The sequence below is a fragment of the Nothobranchius furzeri genome, chromosome 5 (assembly GCF_043380555.1).
Source record: "Nothobranchius furzeri strain GRZ-AD chromosome 5, NfurGRZ-RIMD1, whole genome shotgun sequence".
Classification (NCBI taxonomy): Eukaryota; Metazoa; Chordata; class Actinopteri; order Cyprinodontiformes; family Nothobranchiidae; genus Nothobranchius; species Nothobranchius furzeri.
In genome coordinates, this window is record NC_091745.1 from 49,429,625 (window position 1) to 49,446,116 (window position 16,492).

The 16,492-nt window shown below is 42.0% G+C and overlaps 1 protein-coding gene across 1 annotated transcript; it reads left to right on the top strand.

Moving 5' to 3' along the window:
- Nucleotides 1-272: 272 nt before the first annotated feature.
- On the top strand, nucleotides 273-6,383 carry LOC107378871 (polyadenylate-binding protein 1A). Its single transcript, XM_015949335.3, has 15 exons — nucleotides 273-931; nucleotides 1,122-1,315; nucleotides 1,462-1,577; nucleotides 1,943-2,082; nucleotides 2,175-2,269; nucleotides 2,383-2,520; nucleotides 2,753-2,848; nucleotides 4,319-4,591; nucleotides 4,700-4,790; nucleotides 4,868-4,990; nucleotides 5,084-5,226; nucleotides 5,388-5,472; nucleotides 5,609-5,739; nucleotides 5,848-5,938; nucleotides 6,027-6,383. The coding sequence occupies exons 1-14, from the start codon at nucleotides 739-741 to the stop codon at nucleotides 5,935-5,937; spliced, it is 1,908 nt and encodes a 635-aa protein (XP_015804821.1). The 5' UTR covers nucleotides 273-738; the 3' UTR covers nucleotide 5,938; nucleotides 6,027-6,383.
- Nucleotides 6,384-16,492: the final 10,109 nt, after the last annotated feature.

Consider the following 16,492-nt stretch of genomic DNA (forward strand, 5'->3'; position numbering starts at 1 on the left):
AAATAAATTATTTAAAACTTAGCAATGCAAGAATGGACTAGTTCAGTAGACTAGGCTACCCCTGACCCATTTTGACAGTAAATGTAAAATATCGCGAGATTTGAGAGGTGAAGTCGTGATGGTGAATGCACCACTGCTCTGACGTTCTTCCTTTCAGTCTTGTAATCCGTCTGCGTAGGGTGTGCTCCGGAGCTAGTCTCGGGACACTTTTTATTATTATGAAACAAACCTAAAGCTAGAGAGCACACGCAGACATATTTTTATAAGAAAAATAAGAATCGGTGAAGCAGGATTTGATTTGCCAACCCCAAAACGCGAAAAAGACGCTACCTTCAAAAAGAACGAGCATCGGAACGTCGCTAGTAGGCTACGTAGCTAGCATCATTGTTGAAAGCGTTCAAAATTAATGTTAGCTGGTAACGTTCGTCCTCACTGTCTTTAGGATTGTGTTTCTTATGCTGTATTAAGATTATCTGTTATCCTTAATCTGCCGGTACTTAAGGCCTTTTAGTCATTTAAAGCGCTGAAATTCCGAAGCCTTTAGGTGAGCCATATCGGGTAGGCCACGCGTCGACATTTTGCTTATCAGGCTGAGCAGCACACGTTGTTGGCTGGTAAATTGTGTCTGCCCTAATTTGTGTTGAAACAATAGAGAAACAGCCCATCGTTATTTAAGTTATTCGCCTCTATAAAACCGAGTCCAGTTGTTTTCCACTAGACGAGTCAGCGGTCGCAGACATGAATCCCAGCGCGCCCAGCTACCCAATGGCCTCCCTGTACGTGGGAGACCTGCATCCAGATGTTACCGAGGCCATGCTTTACGAGAAATTCAGCCCGGCCGGACCCATCCTCTCCATTAGGGTGTGCAGAGACATGATCACCCGCCGGTCTCTTGGCTATGCATATGTTAACTTCCAACAACCAGCTGATGGTACGTAACCCTAGTGCAACGTGACAGACTAGTTTAGAGGAGACGGGCTTTTACCATTGTTGTATAATAGAATACCATTTATTTTCCTTTAAGCTCACAGGTGTATTTAGCGTGCACCTCGTGACACCCAGTGTTTGGGAAGATGCTACAATTGTTGCAGATGCAAACTAAACCGATAAATATCTTCCAGCTGAGCGAGCCTTGGACACCATGAACTTTGATGTGATCAAGGGAAGGCCTCTCCGCATCATGTGGTCCCAGCGTGACCCCTCCTTGAGAAAGAGTGGAGTGGGAAACATCTTCATCAAGAACCTCGACAAGTCTATTGATAATAAGGCCCTCTATGACACCTTTTCTGCTTTTGGAAACATCCTTTCCTGCAAGGTAACTATGCAGTTAAGTGTGTGTGTGTGTGTGTGCGCGTGCAAACAACTACTCTGCATGGGTGAAGGTTAGATTACAGCAGGGATGTGTTAACCACGCATGGTGTTTGGGAATGTTTTAACCCCCTTAAATCTTCCCTGTTCAAGGTGGTTTGTGATGAAAATGGCTCTAAGGGCTACGGCTTTGTGCACTTTGAGACCCACGAGGCAGCTGAGCGTGCCATTGAAAAAATGAACGGCATGTTGCTCAATGACAGAAAAGTGTAAGTGCTATTGCTGTTACACTTTAACTACGTTTTATTAATCTGGACCTTTCAGATGTAATCATTTTGAATTTGAGTGCATCTTGTTGAGTACATCTAACAATCAGAGTCGGTGCGCTTACTTTTCAAAATGATGACCCACTTTTTAGAAGGTGCCAATATGTCAAAGGCCTTAAACGATTAGACTTTATAACTGTTAAAATGTATTTTTAATAAGAATTAATACAAATATTAACTGACCTTTTTCCACGTGTCAACATTGTTTGCTTGCATGATACTGAAGTGACTAAGATGTAATCTAGTTAAAGTTTGTACAGAAAACCATCAGTTACTGTGTATTTGAAAGCATCATTGTTTTATAACAGCTTTGTGGGACGCTTCAAGTCACGTAAAGAGAGGGAGGCTGAGCTCGGGGCACGTGCCAGGGAGTTCACCAACGTTTACATCAAGAACTTTGGCGAGGACATGGATGATGAGAAGCTCAAAGAGTTGTTTGGCAAATATGGTAAGACACCAGCATTTCAGAGGCATAAGTTGCCAGGTAACAAAGTGTGATCCGGTTTGTAAAATGTGTCGATTACACTTTCTGTTTTGTAGGACCTGCTCTAAGTGTGCGTGTAATGACGGATGAGGGCGGCAAATCCAAGGGGTTTGGCTTCGTTAGTTTCGAGAGACATGAAGATGCACAGAAGGTTTAACAAAGTTTCATGTGCTTTGTAAGGTGCATCTTTTTTCTTTAAATAAATGCTTTTCTTGATTTTTTTTTTTTTTTTTTTTTTTTTTTTTTTTTTTTTTTTTGCATTAGGCAGTGGATGACATGAATGGCAAAGAACTGAATGGCAGACAAGTGTATGTGGGCCGGGCACAGAAGAAAGGGGAGCGTCAGAATGAACTCAAACGCAAGTTTGAGCAGATGAAACAGGATCGCATGACCAGATATCAGGTTTGTTGGGGGGGTTACTTTTCTCATGCACACAATGGAAGGTCCTCATGGGTTTTTATATGTTTGGTTTTATATTTTCTACTCATGAGTTCATTAGTGTGATAACCTAAACCTCTAGCTCACTTTATTTTTCATGATACCAAATTCTTTATTCAGAATTTTCACACAAAGCTGAATATTTTATCTTATTTTTTGTTTTTGACTTTTATTTTTGTCATTTTCGTCACACCAGGGTGTCAATCTGTATGTGAAAAACTTGGATGACGGCCTGGATGATGAGCGTCTGCGCAAAGAGTTCTCTCCATTTGGAACCATCACAAGTGCAAAGGTAAAGGCACTTCACTGTTCTGGAATTAAAGGGAGTGGTTTCATAAACACGTTTTCAGTGGTCTCTAGAAGGAATGAATACCCAGGGCACAAAACCCCGGACTCAGCAAGGCCAAGTCTGACATCACAGCTGAGCTTTAGACTGCAGGTTTTATGGTCTTATATCCTGATGGCTGGACATCTCGCCTCAGTTTGGATAACAGCAACACGACCCTTGCAACGTGAATGATACACTATAGTGTAAAGCGCTTTGGAGTCCTTACTCTGAGAGGCGCTATACAAGTGCGGATCATTTATCATGTCTTTATCTCTACAAATAACACAAGCCTGGAGGAGTTCTGCCATAAGGTGAAGTAGCTAACGCTAATGGTTTGCTTCGTTTCCTGGACGCTAAACCAACAACAGCCTTCCCCGTCACTAGGCCGTAGGTCTGTCAGGTTTTTCTAACCCCGGTTTAATGCTGAAAGCATCAGCGGCGCGGGACGGCGCTGTTTCACATAGAATCCATTAGTCTGTTTCAAACGAGCGGTGCAACAATTTCCAGGTGCGTCCCAGAAGCAGCAAGCCGCTACAGATAGGATCGGGTTTTATTTTTGCTGCGAGCCGCTTCTGGGGCACGTCAATTTCCGCAGTTAACATTGGGCCAGACAGGACATCGCACACTGTTTCAGTGTAAAATCTCCAGTAATTTTCGAAATAAAAGAACTGCAGCAAGGCTATTTCATATGTATCAAGCTTATGTGTGACCCATTGGTTAATTTACCCACAGCATCGTTCCAGAAGTGCAGTGATGTGTTTTTATGGCTTTAATCCTGGCAGTGGAGAGGAGCAACATCTTATGACATCAAACAGCGATACCAAACGTGATTTCCTTCTTGTTGGTTTAATGACGGATTGCACAAACAAGCCATGACCTGAAGTCTCGAGGGATCGTGTGATCTTGCGAGTCCAACGAAGAGCACAGCGAGGACGCCGTACCGCTGCCAAGACTCCCGGTGTGAAAAGGACTTTGAAGTTCGCGGGTAAATCGTTCTGCTGCCGTTTTGCACCGCCAACGCTTCCAGCGTGAAACCGGCGTGATCCTACGCAAGAGGGTGGGTAGGGTTTCGAAAAAAAACTTCTGAATGTAGCAGGGTGACCTCTTAAACCTGCTATCAGTTAGTAAGCCGATCATCAGCAGAGGCTGCTGCAGATATTAAGAGCCTGACTTCCTGTTTTCTCGTGCCGACGGTGCAGCTGCCTGCCATCCACTGGTAATTGGCCGTAAATGAACCTGTTACCTGTGGGCGTGTCATCCCTGCCTGCTGTTGGAAAAAACTAATGAATGAAGTTCTCTGAGGGCTGATGACGATTCAATTTATCTTTAAAATGATCTCGTTAATTCAGAAAAACAGCATTTTATTTTTTGTGGCTGAATGCATTACGCTTCCTTACACCTTTACAGGTCTGAAACTAGTATCTTCTGTTTCAGGTGATGATGGAGGGTGGCCGCAGCAAAGGCTTTGGCTTTGTGTGCTTCTCTTCACCGGAGGAGGCTACGAAAGCAGTGACAGAAATGAATGGACGTATTGTGGCTACAAAGCCTCTGTATGTAGCCCTGGCTCAGAGAAAGGAGGAGCGTCAGGCCCACCTAACCAACCAGTACATGCAGAGGATGGCCACAGTTCGTGCCGTTCCCAACCCTGTCCTCAACCCCTACCAGCCCGCTCCTCCTTCAGGCTACTTCATGGCTGCTATACCACAGGTGAGCTCCACCCAGCAGAGAGTGCTGATGACACTCCTTCTCGTGGCAGTGACAGACGCGCTCTAGTGCTGATGTTTCACTGATGAATCTGGGCTTTTCTGTTCTCAGGCTCAGAACCGTCCTGCGTATTACTCTGCCAATCAGTTGGCTCAGCTCCGCCCCAGTCCCCGTTGGGCCACTCAGGGGGTGCGTCCTCAGCGTAAGTACCTTCCATGTCTCGCTGTGGTCCTGTTCAGAACAGGAAGGTTATTAATAACTTTTTAAAAATGTTTTTAGACTTCCAGAACATGCCAAATGCTATGCGTCCATCAGCACCCAGGCCCCAGACTTTCAACACCATCCGGGCTACCACAACCACCAACACCCAGGTCCCACGGATGATTGCTTCCCAGCGCATGCGTAAGTCCAGCGTACCTGAACATCTAGCCACTTTTTGTACCCAGTTTTACGTTCTTGTAGTTTTGATTAAGCATGTTTTCCTTGATTCTGCAGCGAATCAAGCGCTCAGCCAGCGCCCGGCTGGTGCTGCAGCCGCCGCCGCCCCGGTGCGTGCCATGCCTCAGTACAAGTACGCTCCTGGTGTGCGCAATCCTCAACAGCATATGGCATCCCAGCCACAGGTCACCATGCAGCAAGTAAGGATGCCTTTGACTTTTCCATGGAAGGCGCCACACTCTAATCTGTTTTCATTTATTACCATAATTGCTGGTGCTTCAAATAGGTTACAGTAATCACATTACTGTGGTAATGATTTCATTAGCTGACTGATATTTGTCCTAAATCCTTCTTCCCTTAGCCGGCAGTTCATGTCCAAGGCCAGGAGCCCCTGACTGCCTCCATGCTGGCTGCTGCACCTCCTCAGGAACAGAAGCAGATGCTGGGTTAGTAAATCCTCAGCTCACGTTCACCAACGGCAGAAATGGACCAGCGTTTTCATTGGTCATTGTCAATCATGCTGACCAGTTGTGTGTATTTTCTCAAAGCGGTTAATTGGTTTCTGATTTCTGCCTTCTTCAGGTGAGCGTCTGTTCCCCCTGATCCAGAACATGCATCCCAGCCTGGCAGGAAAGATCACTGGTATGCTCCTGGAGATCGATAACTCAGAGTTGCTTCACATGCTTGAGTCACCCGAGTCCCTGCGCTCCAAGGTTAGTCCGCTCGGTTGTGTAGAAAAGGTGGTTACAGTGGGCTGATGAGTGTTTTGCAGAAGGTTAAATGTTTTGTATGCAGTGGTTTGAAGGAAGTGTGTTTTTTAGGTGGATGAGGCTGTTGCTGTGCTCCAGGCCCACCAGGCCAAAGAGGCTGCTCAGAAGTCTACCACCCCTGCTGGTGTTCCCAGCGTCTAAGGTCTGCATGCTGGAGAACTGGCTGTGTACAACAACATTATCATCACTGTGCTGTTAACATTCGTGTTCTGTATATGCTTATTTTCCAGATTGAGCATTTTGAAACCTGCTTCACCGATGGAAAAAGAAAAAAAAACAAACATCGAAAAACCCAAAACTCTGAAAACATCGTAAAATGATAAATTATTTCTTAAAAAAAGCCAAACGATTGACTCCGCCAGGTCTAGGGATGGTTTGACTAGACCTTGATCATAAATAAAAAAAATTTGTTTAAAAAAAAGCAAAATATAGAAAATTGAAAATGATAAATTTGAATGCATTCCTCTGTTTTATGTCATTTTATTGTGTCAGTGCTCAGAGCATCAGTCATGTTCAGGTAAACTATTGCTGAGCATGTTGAAGGGTGATCTTTGAACTACTGGCTGAAATAAATTCATTCCAAAATACATCAGTTTCTTTATTTGGTGCTAAAATGTTGATGGCACTAGGAACACTGATAAGTAATGTGAAGAACATCTTAAGCATTTTAAAGAAGACTTGGTGATTGCAACGCTACAGTCCTCCACCAGGTGTCCTCCGTTAAGATACTAGGTACACTAGTTTATACTAAGCAGGATTTTGGTTAGTGTCTATCCAGTTAGGCTCAGTCCTTAAAACTTACACCATGTAAAGGTGTTTGAAAAGAGCAGAAGGCCTTCTCCAAGTCAGGGATGAGGTCGGTGCTGCATTTGTAGTGATGCAGGGCGTTGTACTGGTCTGTCGTGGAGACCAGAGACCTAAAGGAGATCTCGGAACAAGTTGGAAGGACTACGTCTGCTGGCTAGTGAACACCTTAGGATTCCCCCAGGTGGCTGGGGAGAGGGAAGTCTGGGCCGCTGGATGAATAAGTGGATGAAAGGTGTTGCCGTCATAACGACTGCTACAGGTAAGCAGTATTTAAAAGCAGAACATTTTGATTTGAGTGCACATCCAAGTTGTAAAGAGCAAGATTGTTTCTCAACTGATGTCTTAAGAATCAGGCTGATGTAGACCTCTGCATCTAATCAATCTGGGAGATTGGACCATCAAAACATTAACAGCAGTTAAAAAACTGGGTCTCACCATTTCAGCTTAAACAGATCTAACCCGCCAACCAGAGGATTACAAAGTTATGATTCATGATCATGGGGTATTTGATTCCAGTCACTTGAATATTTCCTGTATTATTTTATGATTAAACAAACCCATCTGCCACTGCCTGTTGGGAACAGATTTTTTATAGCAGTAAGAGAGCAGTGTGTTTTTATGAATTTAAGTGTTTCTACTTAGACCAACATGTTAACATACTGCTGCACGTCAGGGCTTCTCATGACACAATCACTGGCTTTGCATCAATCCTCACTTAAGGGGACAGTAATATACCCTATAGGTCAGGCTGCAGGGTTCAGGTTCAAAGAGCTGGGTGTCATCTGCAAAACAATGGAACTGGATGTCAAATTTGCAGAAGATATTACAGAGAGGGAGATGGTATATTATGAAGAAGAGGGGACCCAGGACAGTGCCCTGGGGTACACTAGAGATTACTGCGGAGAAATGTGGTGAAAAAGATTTTACCGGATTACTGAGTGTGGCCAGTAAGATATAAGATTGAAACCAAATAGTCTCCTACACCTACCTCCTGCAGTCGCTTCTGATAGAAAACAGACGGTGAAACTCTAGGATTATTAGAAAAGCCTGACAGATCTACGTCACACTGTCACTTATCATTCATGGACTCGCCCATCTGGACTCAGGAGAAGACTGTTGTTGGTTTAGCATCCAGGGGCCTCATTCATCAAACGTTCGTAGAAATATTCCTAAATTCGTTCCTATGAATGGAATTTAGAACGTTCGTATGAACAGTTGCAATTCTGATTTATGAAACATGCGGTGGCCTCCCGTACGCACGTTCCTCTGCACCTGTATGATGATAAATCCCACCTGTGCTACCCATACTCGTGTCCGTTCTCAGTTATTTACATACAGAAACACCCTCAATTAACCATATTTGGTCACGCCACATCCTCAGCTCGTGAGGGGATTCCTGCGTTCTAAATGATATTTTCTTCTTCTACCGGTTCTACCCAGAATAGAGACCGAGACATTGGCTGAAAATCACCAAACAAGTAGCAGAGCTTATAGCTGTTGGGACAAAGGAGAGGCTCCTGTCAGAAACGAATACTTTCATGTGTTAAATCGTAGCGTAACTGGTTGTTTTCTACATTTTACACTAAAGGAGTCGTTCTGGGTGTTTGTTTTATTTGGAAATGTCTTCTTCTGAGCTGTCATTCAGTCTGGTTACCTTGGCAACGCGTGTGGGGGAGCAGAGGAGGTTCTTGTAGTTGTAAAATAGAAAATGAACTGGAATCGGATTTGTGAGGTTAGTCTGTCTCCACAAAGCTCCCAAATCCCAGCGTAGCTCCAGAAGGATCTCCTGTCGGGGGGCGCTCATGGAAACGCGTTTACTCCAGACAGCAGCTCTGTTAAATCCTTTATAATAATATAGAAACGCACCTCAAGCAAAATCACGAGGTGTTTCACAAAGACGAAAATATATTATCTGATTTCATTTAAAATAATTAAAAACATAATAAAAACGGGAATAGAAAAAATGTGATTACAAAAACACGACAACCATTCCACAAAGTCAGATTCCTGTTATTTAGCACCAGTTATGTGACTCAGCTGTTTTTCCACCTAAATAATTATTTAATGGGTAAAATAATGAGTGGATGAGGAACATGTGTGGATGGCTGAGACCTTCGGTGTTGCGGTTCCCTGTGTTCTAGATGCTGTTCCTACGCAAGTTTTCTGATGTTTAGAAACATTTCCACCACAGGTACAAAATGATGAACGCCACACAATGTGTGGTTCGTACACATGCACACATCTGTTCGTAAGTACGGTTGATACATGAGGCCCTTGGAAACAGCAGAGAATGTCTGGGCTAGTAGAAGCTAACCGTTAGCATTAGCAACTCCACCACACAGCAGAACTCCTCCAGGCTTGTGTTATTTGTGGAGATAAAACATCAGTGTTGCAAAGCAACAGTCGGCGGTAGAGTCGTGTTGATGTTAGCCAATCAGAGGAGAGATGTCCACATATCAGGAAGTAAGACTCCAGAATCAGATCCTAGTCTGAAGCTCAGCTGTGATGTGGGTTAGCTACAAGAAATGGCGTCCCCTCCCCCTCGATAATGACTTACGAAGCATTCATTCCTACTAGAGACCACTGCAAATGTATTGAAGATATAGTTATGTTGACCTTTAAATAGTGGTAATTTCCAGCTGTGCAATCACACCTGCTCTTTTTTTACTTCCTCTTGTGTCACTTTGAATGATGATGAACTCACTGGATCATCTCCAACAGGTGTGTGTCTCTGTATTACAATCTGGTGCAAAAGTTCCTTCATGCCAATAATCCAACCCAAAAGGTGAAACTAATCTATGAGACTAATTCGATGCAAAGCCAGATGTTTCAGTCTTTATTTCTTGTAGATCTATGATGGGTTCTGATAACTGCCTTATTGGTAGTTATTTTTAATAACTGGTCTGTTTAGAATTGTTATTGTTCTAGCTTTTTCTTTTATCTATTTATTTTTTCCCCATAAATACATTTGATTGTGTGTACTGGATATATGTACATTATCATGATTACTACATATGCCCATATAGCTAAATACCATTGGTGAGCCACAGCTTAGCAGGACTTCTTTTCTCTCTTTTGTTTGTATTGTGATTATTTCATAATTATGTAAACAACTCTGCAGTCTTGTTTATTTTTGGTTGTATGATCTGAGGACCCACTTGAAAATGAGATGCCACATCTCAAGCGTAAAATATAAGTTAAATAAATAAATTTGCTATAACTGTGATGATTATGGCTTACAAATCAATCAAATCAAAGATACTTTATTAATCCCAGAGGGAAATTAGAGTTTCAGTACACACAATTCAGAGATCAGACATACATGGGCAAGACACTTGACAAGAATTGGTGACTGTGGTCATTCGCAACCCTGAGTCACGCTACCTTAATAGAGATAAGAGGGGTTACATGAGGACTGGTTCAGGTGGAGGGAAATAAAGGCACTTCAGAGTTACCGTCCACCAGGAGAGCAGCTTTGCTCTGCAAAAAAAAAACACCTCAGACAGAGATGCAACAGACTTCAGACAACACAACTTAAGTGTCCACTAGGTGGGGTGGTGGGTTGGTACTATCCCCACTTCAGTTCCTGCAGCCACGATAAGCAGCGCATGTCACCTCAGTGTGGATAGGGGGAGGAGCATTGAGGGTTGGAGGGTTGCAGTGACCCTGGAACGTTTGGCCTTCCCGCAGTCTCGCCCAGGCTGGGAAAGGAAACAGACTTGAGTTGCCATAGCGACGGCACATTCCACATATCTTCTGAGGGGGGAGTTTTCGTTGGAGCCTTGCAGGCTCAAGGACGCCAGATTCCAATTAGAAATTGTTTTGGGGCCAGACAGAGATAATTTCCTCTCTGTCTTACAGTTCCTTGGTCCTCAACCTCTCAAAATTCCAATAATGGACATTAAAATATCCCAATCCGTGCTGATTCATCCACTCTCCTGAATGGCATCCATCTTTTGTGCCAATGAATGAATCTCGACCACAGTTCCAAGCTTACAATTCATCTTGACAATTATGTGAGTCTGTGAATTCACAGTGCGGTGCAAACCATCTCTGAGGTCCGGGATCAGGTCAATATTCCTCGACAGCTCGTTAATTTTCCGGTAAGCCAGGCAGCCTCCAAGGCCAATGAGCAGGAAACCTGACACCAACGCCACGAATATCCACACGTCTTCAGAGTCTTCTACAGAAAGCTGAGATAAACAAATCAAGTTCCACTGTTTCCAGGAGTCCATGATGTGTCCAACTGGGTCTGTCCCAGCGGGGCATCCGAGAGCCCCTTCTCCCATTCTTATCGTAGAAAATTTTTTATCAATCGCGTTGAGAGACCAACTGACGAGATCCATTTTATTGAATTTCAGTTTCCAGTTTCCAGAAAAATGCAGAAGCAGCCGTGCACCCAGCACACAGAGACAGACAAAGGGCCTTGAGGATAAGATATGGAGGAGAGGAGGAAAAAAAGTGTCTGCACCACTTCCAAGAGCCGGAAGAAGCTTTTGAAAACCTCACATTCAAAATCACAGACCATTAGATTACTGTGAAAAGGTTCAATATGCTAGACTCAAAGCGTCTAATAGGCTAATAAATTCATAACACCTGCAAAGTGTTCCTGGGCCTTTAGATGGTCTCTCAGTCTGAGCTGGATAACTGACTTTTGCACCAGAGGCAAGTTTTTCCAGTTTCCCATGTAAATCATGTATTACATACCAGTTTTCCATGTGTCCCTCTACAAAAATTAAAATACATTTTAAAAAGTATTTTGAGGGATAAGGTCCCTTGAACTTCACTTTTGTATAACAAATTGTTCATATTTAGTGTATCAAACATATTTCTATTTTAAATCCATATTCATGCAACATTTATGCCACTTTGTTTTCTCATATATTGGCATGCTTAACACACACACACACATATATATATATATATATATATATATATATATATATATATATATATATATATATATATATATATATATATATATATATAATCTATGCGCTGCGATGGACCGGCTCTCTGTCCAGGGTGTACCCCGCCCATTGACCGCTGGAGATAGGCACCAGCACCCCCGCACCCTACGTGGACAAAGCGGGTTCAGACAATGGATGGATAGGATATAATTTAATAAAATGATAGACCACCTACCTTTTATTAGTAAACACATCAATTTTTTACAATATTATTTTCTTGCTGCCACCATTGGCTGTCAGCCACAGGTAAGTGGACAGAAATTTGGTCCAAATCTCGCGATAGGGTTTGATATTCTGAGCTTGAACGAGAACAACGAACAACGGAGCGAGTCGCGAGAGCTTTTACCGTTTGCAAACGAAACGGGTCTGTGGGACCAGAAGCAGGAAAGACAAGTAGCGCTTCTAGTGTGGAAGGAATTGACGGGACAACAGCGAGTCCAGTAAGAAATCGATATAACACCGGTGGAAAGCAGACCAGCGGTCTTTGTTACTGCCTCCAGGACAAGTGTCACTAGCAACAGACGGTAGGCTCTCTTTTCGTGTCCAGCTAAGCTTGCTAGCCAGCTGCTAACGCTCCCTATGTTTGGTGTAGTTAAGCTTGTTGGCAGTTTTGTGGCCATTAAGCGGACCTGTGGAATAAGTGGTACTATACTCTGCATAATTCTCACTGTGTGCCTGTCCAGAGGGAGACGTACATCGATAAAGGTCAGTTGGTAGTGGACCGTGAACCAGCTAACCGAAATAAGTTAGGGACAAACTTGAAGTACAGACCGAACAAGCAACAGTTGCCTGCGTGATTTTTAAGCTCCAACTAGCTGCTCACTTGACCATTAGCGTCAGTGTGTTCTTGGTTAATAGTGCCGAGGAACGTTCCGTCTATTGCTTTAAAAATATTAACCCAGGCGTGTTAAATAAGCCACGGAACACTTGTGCATGGTTAAATGGTTTAAACGCCTCCTCCTGGGTATTTAGAAGTTTGTTTGGTAATTTCCTGCTTATTTAGTCGCATCTTTTGAACCGCGGTGGTTAGCTTGAAGTTGGACGTTGGATATTCGACAGACATTGGTTTACACGGCGATAGTACGGCACAGACAGCGGGAACCTGAGTTCCGAGGATTCGCTAATGGGAACGGTGGTTCGTTTAGGGACTATCAACAAATTTGTAGTCCTTTTAAACGAGTAGTACAAAAAATAAATAAACTTCCAGAATAATTTTCTAAATGACTCAAAATTACTTCTGACTTGTGTTACAAAACTACATTTACAAGACACAACAATTTTAACACATTTCACACAATCTGATCTTTTTTTATTAGGATTTCATTCCAAAATTAAGGGATTTTTTTTCAATAGCTCCTTGGTAAATCAGTCTAAATACACAAAACCATTTCTCAATGTTGTTACTAAGCCAGCCCAATGAAACAGCAGTTTTTAACACCTTTCATACAATCTGATCTTTTGAAGATTTTCATGAAAAATTCTGTGATTTCTTTTAATACCTCTTAGGTTAATTGATTTTACTGCTCAAAGCCATTTCTCAATTGTGTTACCAAGCTAGACCATGAGACACAGCAGTATTTAACGACTTTCATACAGTCTCATCTTTTTTTTTTTTTAGGAATTTTATCCAAAATTACGGGATTTTTTTCAATATCTCCTAGGTAAATCAGTCTAAATACACAAAAACATTTCTCTATTGTGTTACTAAGCCAGGCCAATGAGACACAGCAATTTTTAACACCATAATACGATCTGATCTTTTTTATTAGGATTTTTTATCAAAAATTAAGGGATTTTTTTCAATAGCTCCTAGGTAAATTAGTCAAAATACCCACAACCATTTCTCAGTGTTGTTACTAAGCTAGACCAATGTGACACAGCAGTTTTTAACACCTTTAATACGATCTGATCTTTTTATTAGGATTTTTATCAAAAATTAAGGGATTTTTTTCAATAGCTGTGAATTAGTCAAAATACCCCAAACTATTTCTCAATGTTGTTACTAAGCTAGATCAATGACACACAGCAGTTTTTAACACCTTTCATGTGATCTGATCTTTTTTATTAGGATTTTTTATCAAGAATTAAGGCATTTTTTTCAATAGCTCCTAGGTAAATTAGTCAAAATACCCAGAACCATTTCTCAATGTTGTTACTAAGCTAGACCAATGAGACACAGCAGTTTTCATCACATTTCATACAATGCAATCTGTTTTATTAAAATTTTTTTTATCAAAAATGAAGGGATTTTTTTCAATAGCACTTAGGAAATTAGTCAAAATACCCAGAACCATTTCTCAATGATGTTACTAAGCCAGACCACTGAGACACAGCAGTTATCACGTTTCACAAGATCTGATCATTTTTATTTGGATTTTTATTAATAATAAAGTGATTTCTTTCAATAGCTCCTAGGTTATTTGATGTTACTACTCAAAATCATTTCTCAGTTATGTTACTAAGCTACACCAATGAGACACAGCCGTTTTTATCACATTTCACAAGATCCAACATTTTTTATTAAGATTTTTATAAAAAAATAAGTGATTTCTTTCAACAGGTCCTATGTTAATTGCTCTAAACACCCTAAACCATTTCTCAGTGATGTTACTAAATCAGACAGATTCACATTTCATACAATCCGATCTTTTTTCTTACAATTTTTATCAAAAATTAAGATTTTTTTCAATAGGTCCTATGTTAATTGCTCTAAATACTACGCCAGACCAATGAGACATAGCAGTTTTCATAACATTTCACAAGAGCTGATCATTTTTATCAGGATTTTTATCAAAATTTAAGTGATTTCTTTCAACAGCTCCTAGGTTAATTGATTTTAATACTCAAAACCATTTCCCAATGATGTCACTAATGGAGACTAATGAAACACAGCAGTTTTCATAACATTTCACAAGATCCAACCTTTTTTTTTTTTTTTTTTTTAGGAATTTTGTCAAAGGATGAAAAGCTAAGGCTGATCCTCCTTCACCTTATGTAATATGAAAGCTGTAAATGTCTTCGTCGGCATCTTGGGTGAGGTTATGCACTCTGGGCAGGGACATCTTAAACATCCATCTTCAGGCAAATTGTTGTCTCTCTCCCTCCCAACAGTTGAGTCAAAAGATAAGTTGGGCCCTCGCTTCTGGAGGACATAAAGGAAATACACGATCGCCATTTTAGCTAGAGAGAAATACAAACAAATACCATGGACCTCACCCTTGAACACTAAAAAGACCACCAGAGGCCAGATGATGCTCAGTAACTGCAAGGACCCCAAACTCACCTTGCCCAATGTGCTGACCAGAGCCTTGGTGCCTGTGGCGTTTGTCTTTGTGAAATAACAAAACATAAACCCCATCATGGCACATGACTAGATTAGAGATAAATTGGCCTTGTCACTTACTGATGAAAATGTTCACCTGAAACATGAGGCCAATTGAAATTAAATGGACTGCGTACCAATGCGATTGACTACAACTTGATATCAAGCCAGGTGGTGACGAGGGACGTTCCGATTGAGAAAGGTTACCATTGACGAGATCCCCACTCCAAGACGGGAGGAAGAAGAGCATACCACCTAAGAATTTGTGGGAGGAGAGGTTTGATTGAGGTAAAAGATTAATTGCAATGGCCTGAAGCTGTGTTGCTGAGCATTGAGAAATGGTTTTGAGTATTTACAGCAATTAGCTTAAGAGCTTGCTTGGTAGTAATATTCCCGCATTAGCCCCTCGCCTCTGACGGCTAAACGTGTGTCAGCCCCGCTAATCCTTTTGGAGTGACTGTGGGAGGACCCCCCGCAAAAGAGTGTGGTTGCTTTAGTCACGTATACTGCGCACCGGGTGTCGGCCGGAAGGAAAGCCGGCTGGACGGACGCGGAGACTGTGGAGCTTTTGGCCGTGCAAGCGGACGAACAGATTAGTCACCTTTTTACGGGGATGGTGAGAGACAGCCAGCTGTTCAACAGAGTTGTGAAAATACTGGCTGAGCGGGGCGTCAAGCGGGACAAAAAGCAGGTCACATCAAAGCTAAAGGTCCTGAAAAAGAAATTTCATCAGTCTGACGCGTCTGACGCTGAATGCTCAACCCTGTACGTCACGTACGGGGGAGCCGCCCAGCGACCTCCCTATATCCCGTCTTGGTTGGAGAGGTGTCTGATGGCAGTATATTCTAGCTTCAGCTTTGCTACTATAAATGCCAAAATCCTCCCCAGGGTGCTGCAGCAAATCCTGTTTTTAAAATGCTATGGTCCTATAAAAACAGCTTCTGTAAGTTTCAAAAGGGGAAACCTATGTACAAAATACTATGCAATTTGTACAAGTTAAGAGAAGAGGCTGGTGTGCTTTCCCAAATACTGCACCAGTCCAAGCAAGGCAATTTCTTCAAATTATTTCATTTTAGTAGTTGTTAGCAGAGCACTGTCATTGTAATGACCAATGAGACACTGATATTTAGTCTACCAGGAAATCAATGACAAAAGTTCTGCCTTGCTGGAATTGCAAGCTCTGATTAAATGCGTAAATTCTTTTTAACACATCATTTTCTTCAAATTAATTAATCATAATTAACGCATTAAAGTCCCACCCCTAAAAACACCTTAACGGGCAGCTCTAGTGTGTTGTCCTTTTTTCTCAATGCATTTCTAAAGTATCGGATTAGGACTCAGTACAGTATTGGTAGTTCCTTAATTTTATACGACTCTGAATCAGACCGGGAGCAATAAAATGATCGGAACTAGGGTTTTGCGATTTGTATAATTTTTCCCACCGCCAATCGTCAGTCCAGAAAAACACGATGGACAATTTATTCGTGCATGTGACGTCATGATGCACGGACTGATTTGCGAACACAGAAAAAGCCAAAAACAGATTATTTTTTATACAAGCACAGCACATATGTTTGCTGGAAGAGAAATTTATATT

Coding starts and splice junctions, on each gene's coding strand:
- LOC107378871 (XM_015949335.3), top strand. CDS start 739: ATGAATCCCAGCGCGCCCAGCTACCCAATGGCCTCCCTGTACGTGGGA. Junction 1,578..1,942: donor TTGCTCAATGACAGAAAAGT/GTAAGTGCTATT, acceptor GTTTTATAACAG/CTTTGTGGGACGCTTCAAGT. Junction 4,991..5,083: donor GATTGCTTCCCAGCGCATGC/GTAAGTCCAGCG, acceptor TTGATTCTGCAG/CGAATCAAGCGCTCAGCCAG.